Source organism: Lathyrus oleraceus, chromosome 5 (genome assembly GCF_024323335.1).
Source record: "Lathyrus oleraceus cultivar Zhongwan6 chromosome 5, CAAS_Psat_ZW6_1.0, whole genome shotgun sequence".
Classification (NCBI taxonomy): domain Eukaryota; kingdom Viridiplantae; phylum Streptophyta; class Magnoliopsida; order Fabales; family Fabaceae; genus Lathyrus; species Lathyrus oleraceus.
Window position 1 is genome coordinate 20,319,737 of NC_066583.1, and position 14,546 is coordinate 20,334,282.

At 38.6% G+C, this 14,546-nt stretch overlaps 1 protein-coding gene across 2 annotated transcripts; it reads right to left on the reverse strand.

The window, feature by feature from the left end:
• Positions 1 to 322: 322 nt before the first annotated feature.
• On the reverse strand, positions 323 to 10,256 carry LOC127087685 (U-box domain-containing protein 44). 2 transcript variants are annotated; one of them, XM_051028623.1, is made up of 4 exons: positions 10,106 to 10,256; positions 5,153 to 5,726; positions 4,734 to 5,043; positions 323 to 2,080 (listed from the first exon to the last, which is right to left on the reverse strand). In XM_051028623.1, the coding sequence occupies exons 2-4, from the start codon at positions 5,708 to 5,710 to the stop codon at positions 504 to 506; spliced, it is 2,445 nt and encodes an 814-aa protein (XP_050884580.1). In that variant the 5' UTR covers positions 5,711 to 5,726; positions 10,106 to 10,256; the 3' UTR covers positions 323 to 503. The 2 variants fall into 2 exon arrangements, with proteins under 2 accessions (XP_050884580.1, XP_050884579.1); XM_051028622.1 differs by lacking the exon at positions 10,106 to 10,256 and adding an exon at positions 6,426 to 6,796.
• Positions 10,257 to 14,546: the final 4,290 nt, after the last annotated feature.

Below are 14,546 nucleotides of genomic sequence, written 5' to 3' on the forward strand. Positions count from 1 at the left end.
TAATAGAGGATATATTAGAAGTAATATTTAGCAATAAAGACGAAAAAATTTAAGAGCACTCGGATAAGATCGTATGAGATATCTTCCGACTTAATAAAAAATTCTGAATTCTGAATTAAATTTTTTTTTGAGAGAACTTTGTCACCCATTGTAGGGGATTAATCACTGCACTGAGATATCCTGATTAAGAAAAATGACAAAACTAAAAACTAATGATACAAAAACTCAAATAGCTTGATTATAGGAAACAAAATCTTATCATTTTAAGAGGCAAAAAAAAAAAAAAAAGCAATAGAAACATGACCAACAAATGAAGACCTCCTAAAAGAATGGGTAATTTTTGTATACAATAATCCCAAGGCTAAGTTGGATAAATAAATGCTTATAAGACAATATAACACACAATAGATACAATCCAAAACTGATTGAAAAAGCACAAAAATTACATACAGATTTTTTGTTGTCATAAACATCACAGTGAAACATTTACAACAGACATACACTCATCCCATGTTTGGAAAGATTCCTGAGAAGTTAGGTATCTTATCAACATGCTTGAGGGCGCGCTCAGCAATCTGCCTAGTTCGATAATCGCCGTGTTGGAAAGCGTCCACAAGTGCAGTACTCAGATTTTGATCTCCAGAAACTTCATAGACTATATCGTCTGTTCGCAACAGTCTCTCCACTGCCCAAACTGCCCTCCTCCTCAAATTGTCTGTTCGTTTCTCCAGCAACACATCGAGTATAGGCTTCACTCCCTCTGCTTCACACAAAACCAGTACACCTTGCTCAATATCAACTCCATCATCTATTACAGTACATAAGGCTGCAAGTGCTGCCTCAACCACGTTCACATTTGTGTGGTCCAGCAGAGCTACTAACTTAAGGACGGCCTGTCCTTCGTAAAGACAAAACGTTTCTTTTAACGAACACTTCCCACGGTGGATCCTGCATAATCCGGTAATGACTGGTGGTTTACTGAAACATGAAAAGAATGAAGCACAAAAAGCTGGTTCTGGCATCTCGGGCAATTTGGTTAAATTCTTTGATTCCAGCGATAAATTCTCCAAAGCTATAGCAGAAACCATCTGCACAGTATCAAGTCCATTGGTTTGAAGCAGTTCTATGAAGAGCGCCGCAAGATTTTGATCGCGGCAAAGTGCGACGGCATCAGGCTCATCAGCCAAGACATATGTAACCCTAGCAACAATCTTCATAAGCCCTTCGAGAAATGGTGTCACGAACCGCGTGCCTCTGATTTCTCCCTGCCGGATGGCAATCACCTTTGATATAGCCATTAGAAAGGCACCTTCATCCAGTAGCTGTCTCGTGAGGCCTAAATCTCTCTCGGGTAGATCAGCTAAGAGGCCAACAGCAGCTGCTTGCTCTTCAGTGATTCCGATATTCTCTGATATGACTTTAACTAGACTACTAAGCTGTCCTACAGATCCCCGAAGCGCATCGGCTAATTCAGGGCCCATGTGTGGAGACAAATTCTGAAGAAGTTTTATAGAAGCTAAACGGAGATCTTTCTGTGGTGCCTCGATGAACTGAACTAAACTGATAGTGGCACCAGAGCTTTTGATAGCAGAAACAAGACTCAGCACTGTAGTTGGAGAACTAGCAAGTCCAACAAGAACTTGGAGAAGTTTGCACTCAATTGCTGGACCAGTGTTGCTAATAAGATGGAGTAGCTTATGAACTATATCCTCTGAGACCAGAGTTTGGTCATCGGGTCCAAGTGGAATCATGTCAAAGTCTTCTCCTGAATTCACAACACTGGCAAGAATTGTAGCAGAGACCTCTTTGAGTCGCGTGGGAAGCAGATGAGGGCCCACTGCAAAGAGGTCGTTGACAAGAGGGGATAGTATTCCAGCTTCTATCAAAACCTTTGCGCTTGGCTCACATGATGATATCTGATTTAGCGCCTTCAGTGCAGCTTCTCTTGACTGCATATTGCCACTTTTCATGATATCAATCAGAGATGAGCCCACAGTTCTAGCAACAAAGACTTTAACATCATTATCCAAAACCAGCTCACCAAGGATTCCAGCCATGGACAGTTTGGTTTCTGGTGGACCTGCAAAAGTTTCAAAGAAAAACAAGATAATGGATTATTATCTACAAAGGAGTAAGGAATTCAACAAGCAAATGCTACATCTTGATCCCAAATATTTAGGGGCATCATTATCAAGTTGAGATTCAAATTGTAAATCAAAAACCTATTATTATGGATTATAAAATACACGAACAATAAAAAAGTCATTTTTATGTAAAAACAAGTGACAAATACAAACCTCAATAATTTAAGATTTGAGTTGCAAATCAAATGGCAACAGAAAAGTGACCGACTATACAGAGTTGGCAAAACTAAAGTAGCTGACTAATTAAATTAAGTTCAAGTCGTGTATTATAAGAATGATTTGTGATACATACAGGGATTCACATTGACTGACATGTTCAAAACTATATTGCATGCACTTAAACTCCCATCGAGTTCAAGTTAATAGTATTACATCCTCTAATATTTCTTTGCTATGCATAATCGGTCTCTAGTCTGGATAAAAGGAGAGGATTGTGTAAGGCAGATGACAGTCAACGTAAAACATAGTTGAATCTCTATGACATGGATCAAATAAGTTATAATGTGAATGCTAGCCAGGTTGCTGCCTGAAAGCAATGCGTTGTATAGCTCGAATACAGTTTCAAGTGAGCAAGAGCTACTACAACGTCGTTAAGATGCAGCAAAAATAAACAAGGTTTCTCAGATCTTTCTGAATGGGTACGAGTAAAGAAGCCAAGTTCATGAGTAGAATTTGTTTTGGAACATGAAACATAGGCACACTAACTGGAAAATTTATGAAAATATTATGAGATGTGTGATTAACAGCATGTGCATACAAGAAACTAAGTGGATGGGTGAAAAGGTGAAAGACATAGACAATTCAAGTTTTAAGCTTTGGTACAGTGGCAAAGTTAGGTCGAGAACTGGAGTAGGAATTATTGTTGATAAGGGGTGAAAGAACACATATTGTGGATGTAAAAAAGATAAGAGATCGAATGACATCCCTAAAATTAGTGGAACAAGACACCATTAATGTTATTAGTGATTATGCACTCATGTAGGGTTAGAAGGACACATTGAAGTAAAGTATTGAGAGGATTTAAAAGGCTTAATTCAAAATATGTCTCTAGCAAAAAAAAAAATTCTAGGAGAGGATAGGATCTAAATGGGCAAGTTGGGAGTGAATCGAGAGGTTTTAACGATTGACATGGGGGGTATGCCTCGGGGAGATAAATACGGAGGATAAATCCATCTTCAGTTTTTCGTCGGCTTTTGATCTTACTAGAGCTAAAATGTTCTTTAGAAGAATAGAGGAGCATCTTATCACATGCAAGAGTAGAATAACATGTTCTCAAATAGATTCTTATTAGAAAATTAGATAGGTAAATTTGCTTAGACTGTAAAATCATACCTAAAGAGAGCTTAACTACCCAACATAGAGAGTGTTGGTTATGGATGTAATAGGAGAACAAAGAGAAGAAGCCACATTAGGATTCTGCGGATCAAGTGGTGACATCTTAAAGTGTGAGAACAAAGGATCTTCCAACACAAGGTTTTAGAGGGAGGTCTCTAGGAACTATAGTAAAATGGAAATGTTGTGTGGAACCAGATGACCCTGGGTTTCAAAAAGTAGCAAAGTAGACATTGGGGAGTCAAAAGGTTTCAGAGCTAGGGGTAAAGAATTTTTGTGGTGGAATGAAAGTGTATATGGTAAATTAGAACAAAAAGGAAATGCTTTAAAGCTTGAGAAAAATATAAGGAAGCTAATAAAAAGACCATGAAGGCGGTGGACAAAGCATGAACTAAATTTTTTTACGGGTTACGCCAATCCTTAGGCATCAAGAAGGGAGAAAAATCTACACATAGGCTTACTAAGGAGCAGGAAGGTGAGACAAAAGACTTGGACTAAATGAAGTGTATAAAGGAAGAAGAATGTAAACCACTGAATTCAAGCGGAGTGGTTGAAATGAAAGAGGCATCAGGTGTTTTATGTGATACAAACATACCACTAAAATTGAAAGGAAAATGTATCATACAGATACAACGGTAAGACCCACCTAGTTGTATGAGACGGAGTGTTGAGCGGTAAAGAGCCAACACGAGAATAAAATAAACTTAGCAGAGATGAAGATGTTGTGCTGAATGTGTGGTAAGATTAGACATGATAGGAGTAGAAATGACCACATTAGAGAGAAAGTTGGAGAGAACTCGTCTTAGGTGCTTTGGAAATGTAGAAAGAAGACCCGTCTTAGGTGGTTTGACATGTACAAAGAAGACTTGTAGATTTTATAGTAAGGAGAATAAATTAGATGGAGAGTAGTCAAATCAATAGAGGCAAACACGAGACGTAAAAAAAACAATAAAAAAAACTATTAAGAAAGATATGAAGATTATCGGATTGGATAGAGATATGATATATTATCCAACATTATAACATTGTTTGATCTATTTAGCCAACCCCACTTAGACTTGGTTGTTGTTGTTGGATAGTATTATCCAAAGCCGACCCAATATGTTTAGAGATCTAAATCAACTTCAATAATAAGGTGCTGACTTTTAATATTGTTAATATATTTTATAATAGCAGTTATATTATACTTAGTTATTGTGTAAATTAACCACACAACATGGATATGATGTGATATAAATTTTAGAGTAGTGTTAGTACCTTCAAGAAGATGGGTCAGAAGAGGCTGCAATCTACCATTTTCAGCCATCTGCCGCACATTATTCTCATATTTTTCCAGATTCTCCAATGTTTTATCAGCCTTCTCGACAGTGGAAACGTCTTCTGATTTGCTGCTTGTCATTCCAACTAATATAAGAATAGATCCATTGACTGAACCAATCTTCTCACAAAGGGTTTCAGAGGTTGAAAGTTCATAGAGCAGGGAGACAGCCTCCTCTCTTTCTTTAGAAAGCTCGTGAGAAAGGAACTTTACCACCGTGCGTACAGTGTCCCCTTCAGCCAGCAGTTCCTTTTGAGCAAAGAGAAGATGTTAATAGGAATCTCCAAAGGCAGTCACACTGATGATACCAAAAAACTATAAAAGGAAATGAAATGATAACTAGCAAACCTGCAACAACCTTATTCTCGTCATCTCCCTCGACCACGATTCTAAGTGTTTCAAGAGCTCTACAACGAACTTTACGGCTACTACTCTTCAGCATATCAACAATCATTGGTATAAGCCCTGCACTGCGGACGATATGTTTATTCGACCGACTTCTTCGACAGATGTGCTGGACATACCTCAAGGCCATAAGGGCTTCCTTTTCTGGACCCCCTGTATTCAATGAACGACGAGCCATATCCAGCTGTGCAGCTTCATTCCTCGCAGTCCACTCTTCAATGGTGTTCCGCAAAGCCAAACTAGGATTCAATTCTGCACTTTTTAATTCTCGAAGAGTCAAAGGGCAAACCAGTTTCCGTCCACTCTCCCTGCATTCCTTGAACCATTTTTCGATTGCTTCACGCTCAAAAGTCTGTCCGTTTTCTAAAGTAACAGGATCACGCATAACTTGCTTCGTCAAAGGACATACAAAAGCATCATAAATAGGCTCAATGTGCAACCTCTCGAAAAGTAAGCTATCATCCGACTGGCTACCAGGGTCATTATTTCCGTCCCAGCTTCCAGACATCATATCTTCAGGTATCTAACTGTCAGCCACAAAGAACAACAACAAAAAACAGAAGTAAATTGTTTCAGAAGTCAACCACAAGAATGAAACTTCAAGCAAAAGTCCAAATGCGAATCGAATGAAGTCAAAGCCCCTAAGAACCTTACTTCATATTACCACTCTCAATAAATATAAGACTCATTTTTCAAACCTTTCAAATTTTCAATTGCATTAATTACTTCTTTATCAATATAGCTTTAACTATGTTACATTATAAAAACGGTGAATAACAGTAACTTTATAACAACCTTCGGATACTGTTTTGTCGCAGTCATTTTCGTTGTAACGAACTGTTTTAAACAATACCAATTGTCATGAAATTTAATAATACTACCAAGTACCATAATTATGATAATTTAGTGAATGATCCAATATTTAGGGACTGAGTAGTAAATAGTAAAAATTATCCAATGCAATGGGAGACAAGAAATTAGACAATACATGGATTCAATAATTGAGAATCATATGATAAAGATTAGTGAGAATTACAAATTGTCTTAATTTAGTTCAGTTTATTATTTTCACGAAAGTTATGTTACCAATTTTGGAGGGGGTGTTATAAGTAAAATAAAGAGTGGATCAAAAAAAGAAACTAGTTGGTGATGATTAAGGAAAATAGAGAAACAAAATGAATAAAGAGTGTTAATTATGAAACAAATCAAGAAGAAAAAAAACATACCTGTGTGAAGAAAAGGAAGAGGTAGGTTTGGTTAATGATTTGGGAATCAGAGAAAGAGGGTTGAATGAAAGTTGATTGGGCGATGAAATTGTTGTGGTGGCATGGTAACAAGAGTTGGAATTGAATGAGCTCAAGAGAACAAGTAGAAGAAGAAAGATATTTGTTGAGAGAGATAAGAAACAAAAAATAAAATTGAAAAAATTGATTGAAGAAAGTGATTTTTTGAATGATTTGAAAATAAAAGAGAAAATGGAAATTCTAGCATGAGAGAGAAGGTTGACTGGATGTAATGGTAGTCGACTAGTCGTCAGGTTAGACAAGAGGAGAGAGAGAGAGAGAGTGAGGAGAGAGAAAGAGAGGCACAAATAATTAATAATGGTACACCCTCTCTAGCGTAAAACCAGGTTGGCTTGTCTTCATGTAACAAACTTGTTATTTTTTACAATATTTCAAACTTACACTCATTTTTTATACAAAATATTTATCCGACACTCTTTAAAAAAAATATTTATGAATAACATTTTTTTTAAATTAATTTTTAAAATAATCAATATTTCAAAACAATTATCGGATTAATCACTTTTCCAAACAGATGCGTCAGATCAATTGACGCATCCATTTGACAAGAAGAGGAGGCGTCACTGGTGCTGGTGCATGCTTTTAAAGCATTGCATAGAGGCGCCAGCAACCATGGCGCATATGCATGTGCATTGGTATATGCGTCAATTCATCTGGCACATACACCTTAAAATTTTTTAATATGGTTTATTTAACAAATAATTAAAAAAATATTTTTAAAAAAAATTATGTTATAATAAAAATTACATTGAATTGACCAAAAATTCAATGACTGGCCCGATCGAAATGTCCCCCTGTTCCACATCTAGGTGCGTTAGTCTGTCTTCGAGGTCTCCCACGATTTTCCTGAGGTGTTGGGGGTCTTTGTGTGCTGACCTGATCCAATGATGGCTGGTGTGAAGGTCCGGTGGAAGTTCTAGCGGTATTTGATAGATGTGTCATCATTTGTTCCCAATAGTCGGGGGCTTTGGCCAACGGCGCTTCCGTAATATAGTTTGGGGCCCATGTTGTCGTAGTTGCGTCGATATGGTTAGGTGAATTGTGGACGGTATAGTTGTTCGAATTGGGATATTGAATCGTTTTGGAAACGAAACAATGGTTCATGGTGTGTACTATAGTTAAATAATGGTTGGGTGTTGTGGTGATGAGATGTTTGGGTGGTTATTGATGGGGGTTGCGATGAAGTGAATCATATGAATCATTTGGGCTATAGACTGTTGTGGTGGTTGTGTATGGTTATTGGTGGGTAGGGTTTGATTCTTGGTTTTGAGGTTGGGTGGGTGACATGAATGGATTGCGAGGTTGGGTGTTTGGCATGAATGAGTTGTGAAGTTGGGTGTTTGGTTGTTGGGTGTATGTGGTAGGGTGATGGTGTGAGGTTGGTTGTTGAGTTTGGGTGGTTTGACATTGGTGTTGGACAGGAACTTGTTATTGGGCGTATGATGACGAAGCTAGTTGGCGTGGATCAATCAAATACCTTGGCTCAGACATAAATTGTTGCGTTGTAACCGACCTAAACCATGCCATATATTATTGAGTTGGTCTAGCACCATGTATGACTGGTTCGTTTAAGATGTGTTATCGTCGACTCCTCCAATGACGACACATCTCTTTTGCGAAGTATCTCCAGTCTGAATAATCTCATTGAGCATCGACTCTTTTTTGATGCCAATCTCCAAAGAAGATTGTGTAAAAGTTATTAAAAAGTTTCACATGGAACTATCAGCTGATTACAGAGTTGATAGAACTAATGCATTGAGGTACAATTTTTTTTGTCAAAATGAGCACTTCCTTTTCAGGTTGTATGCTCCAGAGACTATTGTCAAATTGGAAATGTTGTCGGCGTATACACCAGACGGGACTTATGCTATTGGAAATGGAATATTTCACCTTCTCTTTTGGGCGTATCAACCATGCATCAAAGGTTTTTCTTTATGTAAACCTATTATACAAATTGATGGTACATGGTTGTACAAGAAATACAAAGGAACGTTACTGATGGCAGTGGCACAAGATGGCAACATCAACATTTTTCCAATCGCCTTTGCCCTTGTTGAAGGGGAGATTGTTGAGGAATGGAGTTTTTTCCTAAGAAATCTTTGATTGCACGTTGCACTTCAACCTAACTTATGTTTGATCTCCGACCGACGCCCTTCAATCGTCAGTGCATACAAAAACATTGATAATGGATGGCAGGATCCTACGTCGACGCATGTCTTCTGTATTAGACATATCGCTTAGAATTTTATGCGGGAGACCAAAGACAAAACATTGCGGAAGAATATTGTCAAACGCAGATGCAGTATGATGGTGATACCACGAAATATTTCTAAGGCATGCTGAAAGCATAATTAATGAAGGAGTCCTGTGAATGTGGGGGTCATACCCTACCAAAAGATAAAGAGATGTTGGAAGCAAGCAAGAAGGAAAAATACAAACCAAAGGACGAAGCCGGCGGGGAAAGTTGGCCTCGTCGACAGGCCATTCTGTCGACCGACGCAAGGTTTGGGACTTAAAGAATTATAGTCAAATGTGCAGAAGACAGCTTCGCCCTAACGTCTAGGCGGGAGAAATTTGAAATTCAAAATAAATAGCAGTTCCAAAAGAAATAAAAGCGCCATAATGTGGAGCAGTTAGCAAGACATGAGTGCGGCGGTTGTGCATATCGTGTGACATAACATCTGCTAGTTTCTAGGAGTTTAGCTTATGAGTAGTTTCCTCTAATTTAGTATAAATAGGAGTATCCCACAAGGGGCTCAAGGTGTTCACTTTGTACTACGAAATCACTTGTAAGAAAACTTCTCATTCCCAGCGCGAGGAAGCAAGAGTTTTTTTGAGAGTGCTATGTACGTGAGTCACCACATTTATTTCAATGCAACTTCCATACTTTTCAATTGTTCCCGTTGAATATTTTATCTTAATTTCTTTTACTTTTGAGTTATCATTTTACGTTGTCGTTTACGCTGTCGACACTGATTCTATTACGATAATAGAGTTCACCAAAAGCGTGTTCGTCGTATACCTCTTTTGAATGTTATAGCGTTGTCGGTCACGAGTCACCTATAGGCGATAACATTGTCTAAAACCGTTCGTGTGGAAAAACCCTACGCTTGTTCGACACTTTGTTAGGAGTCGTTCCTCACAAAGTCACCCTGTCGAAGTTTGGACAAGCCTCACTTGCACTAGCACATGTCCTAGGATCAACTGGTCGATCCTGCAAGTAACCCTTCGTTTTAAAGCCTAGGGAGGACCAGCGGTTGTTTACCAATTTCCACAGTAAACAAAATGGCACACCCGGTGGGATAGTGCTAGAGCAGTTGCGAAATTGCATGAAACTTAGAAGTGGCAAGCTATATAGTAAGCCACAAAGTAGTGTGAAAATGTCAGAAACATATGATAAAGATTAGTGAGAATTACAAATTGTCTTAATTTAGTTCAGTTTATTATTTTCAGGAAAGTTATGTTACCAATTTTGGAGGGGGTGTTATAAGTAAAATAAAGAGGATCAAAAAAAGAAACTAGTAGGTGATGATTAAGGAAAATAGAGAAACAAAATGAATAAAGAGTGTTAATTATGAAACAAATCAAGAAAAAAAACATACCTGTGTGAAGAAAAGGAAAAGGTAGGTTTGGTTAATGATTTGGGAATCAGAGAAAGAGAGTTGAATGAAAGTTGATTGGGCGATGAAATTGTTGTGGTGGCATGGTAACAAGAGTTGGAATTGAATGAGCTCAAGAGAACAAGTAGAAGAAAGATATTTATTGAGAGAGAAGAAACAAAAAGTAAAATTGAAAAAATTGATTGAGGAAAATGATTTTTTGAATTATTTGAAATTTAAAAGAGAAAATGGAAATTCCAGCATGAGAGAAGGTTGACTGGATGTAATAGCAGTCGACAAGTCGTCAGGTTAGACAAGAGGAGAGAGAGAGAGAGAGTGAGGCAGAAATAATTAATGATATTATAATGGTACACCCTCTCTAGCGTAAAACCAGGTTGGCTTGTCTTCATGTAACAAACTTGCTATTTTTTACAATATTTCAAACACAAATTATATTCATTGATCTATTTTGATATCAAATACTTACATCCTATAAATTAAATTTTTACAAAAATAATCCATTTTTTTAAGAAAATATCTAAAATATCTCTGGTTTCAAAAAAAATCCCAAACTACCCCACTTTTAAGAGGAGTCGTCAATTGGATTGAAGACTCCTCTTAAAAATTGAATGGAGACACCAATTGAAATGACTAGGGCATGGGACTTAAGAGGAGGCGCCAATTCAATTGGAGCCTCAGTATAAAATGCAATTTTTTTTGTAAATGGTATACGTGATAGATAAATTTGATATATGACCAATTGATATTAATAAAAAAATTCGTTTACACAAAGAAACCTAATGGTGATGACCGGGATCACCTAACCGACCTCCGGTCCCACATCCTCTAGCTACCCTAACTCGTGGGCCTAACTCACGTTGATGATTTGGTACCGGTGTTTGAGCATTTGAGGGGCCAGGAGCGTCACTTCCAACTACAGGAGAAGGCCTGTTGAGGTAGTCAGACAAGTCGGCATAGTCTTCAGTATGCATCGATGGTGTACCGCCGTAGCTGAGCTCATGACCCATGCCAGAGAAGTTGGGTTGTGGATGACTCATTGATGGGCGACCGAGACGGTTGAAGGGAGACATGGGTGTGAACGATGCGTCGAGGAAAGGTTGGAAAGGTTGTTGGGGTGTTTGGTAGAGATAGGGTTGTTTGATGTTTTGGTTCTGTGAGGTTTGGGCTTCTTGGCTATGGTAGGAGGAGGGGCAGTTGGTGTTGAATGATCGTTGGGTGTTCTGGCTTAAACGACTTTGGTAGGGTGATGGGGTGGGTCCGAAACGATGTTGAGTCTCAGGTTGATGGTCAATTTGTTGGTGGTGGTATGGGGTATGCTCTTGGTATTGGGGTTGGGTGTATGGTATGTTTTGGTTGTATGTTTGTGTGTTGGTTGAACGGAACGTTTGACGGACAGGGGGGTGTGTGTATCCGGTCTGACACTGTTGTTGGGGATTTGATGTTGAGGTGTCAGGTGTGTAAGTCATCTGGTGTGGGTCGTACAAGTACATATCCTCGGCGATGAACTGAAAACCAACCGATCTGTACCAAGCCATATAAGTACGACTTGGTTTTTCTTCAGTTGGCATGACTGCGTCAGTTAACACATGGTCATGACGGTGCTTCCATTTGCGATACTCCGATCTTGCGAAGCTTTACCATGGATTGAAGTTCCATTGGTCGTTAACTTTGCGCAGATGTCATTCTCCTAGGCTAGCTGGGGGGATCTGGGATGTTTTGGGGCATACCGAACTGCAGCTTCACATGATCACTGTTGTGCATCTCCACAGTTGTGAACTGTAACACCCTTCTAAAATACCCCAATAATTTAATTAAATATCAAAATACAACATCAGAGTAATTATGCAGTTAAGGGTGTCACATAATCACTTCACACCATGTTCCAAAATAACAGTCATGCTCTTTATTTAATCAAATAAACAGTTGCATAAATCGCAGCGGATATAAATCAAATCAATCAAAGCATGTAACACATTACATGTAAAATGGTTCACAACCAACAGTAAAACATTTAAAACATCCCTTCCCGATGTTACATCTATCAGAGCATGACCCACTAAGGAACTACTCTAGACTCCAAGTACTAGCTCCTACTCAATCACTGCTCGTTACCTGAAAAACAGTTGTAAGGGTGAGTTCCTCAATCAATATAATAAGTATTATAAAATATCATGTCATGTTAAGTAATTTAACACACTTCATCACCCTAATCCAAACATGTATTCAGTAACAGCACATCAACTCAACATAATACTCAACACCAACACAAACAACACGTATAATATTGGAATACATCCATTCATATTATACGCCATACATATATTATGCAATGAGACTCCATGCATGCGGTACCGACTATTTGTGAACATATAGTTCAACCTCACCGTCCAAATCCAGGCACGGCTACCAAGCTCACTAGTCCCACTCATTTGAGACATAGTGACTCACTCACTAATTCCTCACCATGGGAATTAGCTACCACCCCAAGGGCTATGCTATGCACGCTAATCACCTAGCATGCAAACATCAACAACAATCAAAATGATTTACTCACTAATTCCTCACCATGGGAATTAGCTACCACCATAAAGGCCACAATATGCATGCTAATCACCTAGCAATGCAATAACAACAACAACTCAAGAATAGACATATGCCCACACTCTAAGCCATAAAACAGTCTATTCACAAATGCATACATAACTGATACATTCACAGCATCATGCATACCATCACACATTATCAACACATTTTATCACAAAAGCATATCATATCATGCCGCATAATCAAACACAGTATTAGCACACTCTACTAATACCTATACTACTCAAAACAACGGGAAAATGATCCCTACTACGTCATACATCAGCTAAGTTACATCACTCAGCCTAAACAACCAAAAAACTGCACAACCATAGTTCAGAAAAACCACAAGTCTGCCCATACGCGTATTGCCTATGCCCATACGCGTATTGCCCATTCCTGACCAAGTCCATACGCGTATTGCCCACGCCCATACGCGTATGCTACGCGTACCACATTCTCATACGCGTACTAACAGAGACAATTTCACGTTCAAAACATCATCTTTTTCACTCATACGCGTAAGGCCTCATCCATACGCGTACCAGCCATATCATACGCGTATTGCCTAGTGCCATACGCGTATGACCAGAAACCAGAATTTCCAGATCTGCAATGGCTTCTCCTGCTACGAGATCTATCCAATTCAACCTTCCACAGTCCAAATTTTACACACAATTCATTCATCTCGTCTAACACGAATCATACACTTTCGATTTCACAAATTTCTAACCTTTCTACCTCTAATTCCTACGAATTTCTTCAATTTTAATCCCAATTTCGTTCATCCCAAAAGTTCACAAATTCATCATACATCATTCAATCAGAGGCAAATCAATGGTTTCTCACTACCCATCACATATTATCCCATAATACCCATTAATCGATGATAAACCCCCCTTACCTGAGTAAATCCGGCAATCTCTGAGCTCCAAGCTTTTCCTTCCTTCAACCTTCGTCCTCTGGCTCTTTGCCCTTTTTCCCTTTTCTGCCTCTTTTCCCTTTTCACGTGAAAATAACTCTTTTTACCAAATGGAACCTTTTTACTGATTTCTACTTTTATTCCAATAATAACAATAAAAATAATCCAATAATAATAATCCCAATAATATTCCAATAATTATTATTCCAATAATAATAATAATTCCAATTATTTAATTAAATTAATAAATATATTATTAACTAAATTTAAATAATTATCTTATTTTATCGGGGTGTTACAACTCTCCCCCACTAAAAGAGTTTTCGTCCTCGAAAACATACCTCAAGCGAATAACTCTGGATAGGACTCTTTCATCTGACTCTCAAGTTCCCAAGTCACATTGCCACCTGCTGGTCCGCCCCAAGCTACCTTTACCAAAGCAATCTCTTTACCCCGCAACTGCTTCAACTCTCGATCCTCAATCCTCATAGGTGATGTTTCAACAGTCAGGTTATCTCTCACCTGGACATCATCTACTTGGACCACATGCGACGGATCATGAATGTACCTCCTCAACTGAGATACATGAAAAACCTCATGCAAATTCGCAAGTGACGGCGGTAAAGCGATACGATAGGCTACCTTCCCTATCCTCTCCAAAATCTGATAAGGACCAATAAATCGAGGTGTCAACTTCTTCGACTTCAAAGCTCGACCAACCCCAGTTATCGGAGTAACACGAAGAAACACATGATCCCCCTCTTGAAACTCAAGTGGCTTCCTCCTCTTGTCGTGATAACTCTTCTGACGACTCTGAGCAATTCTCATCTTCCCCTGAATCATCTTAATCTTTTCCGTAGTCTGTTGAACAATCTCCGGTCCAACCACAACACTCTCACCGGACTCATACCAACATAA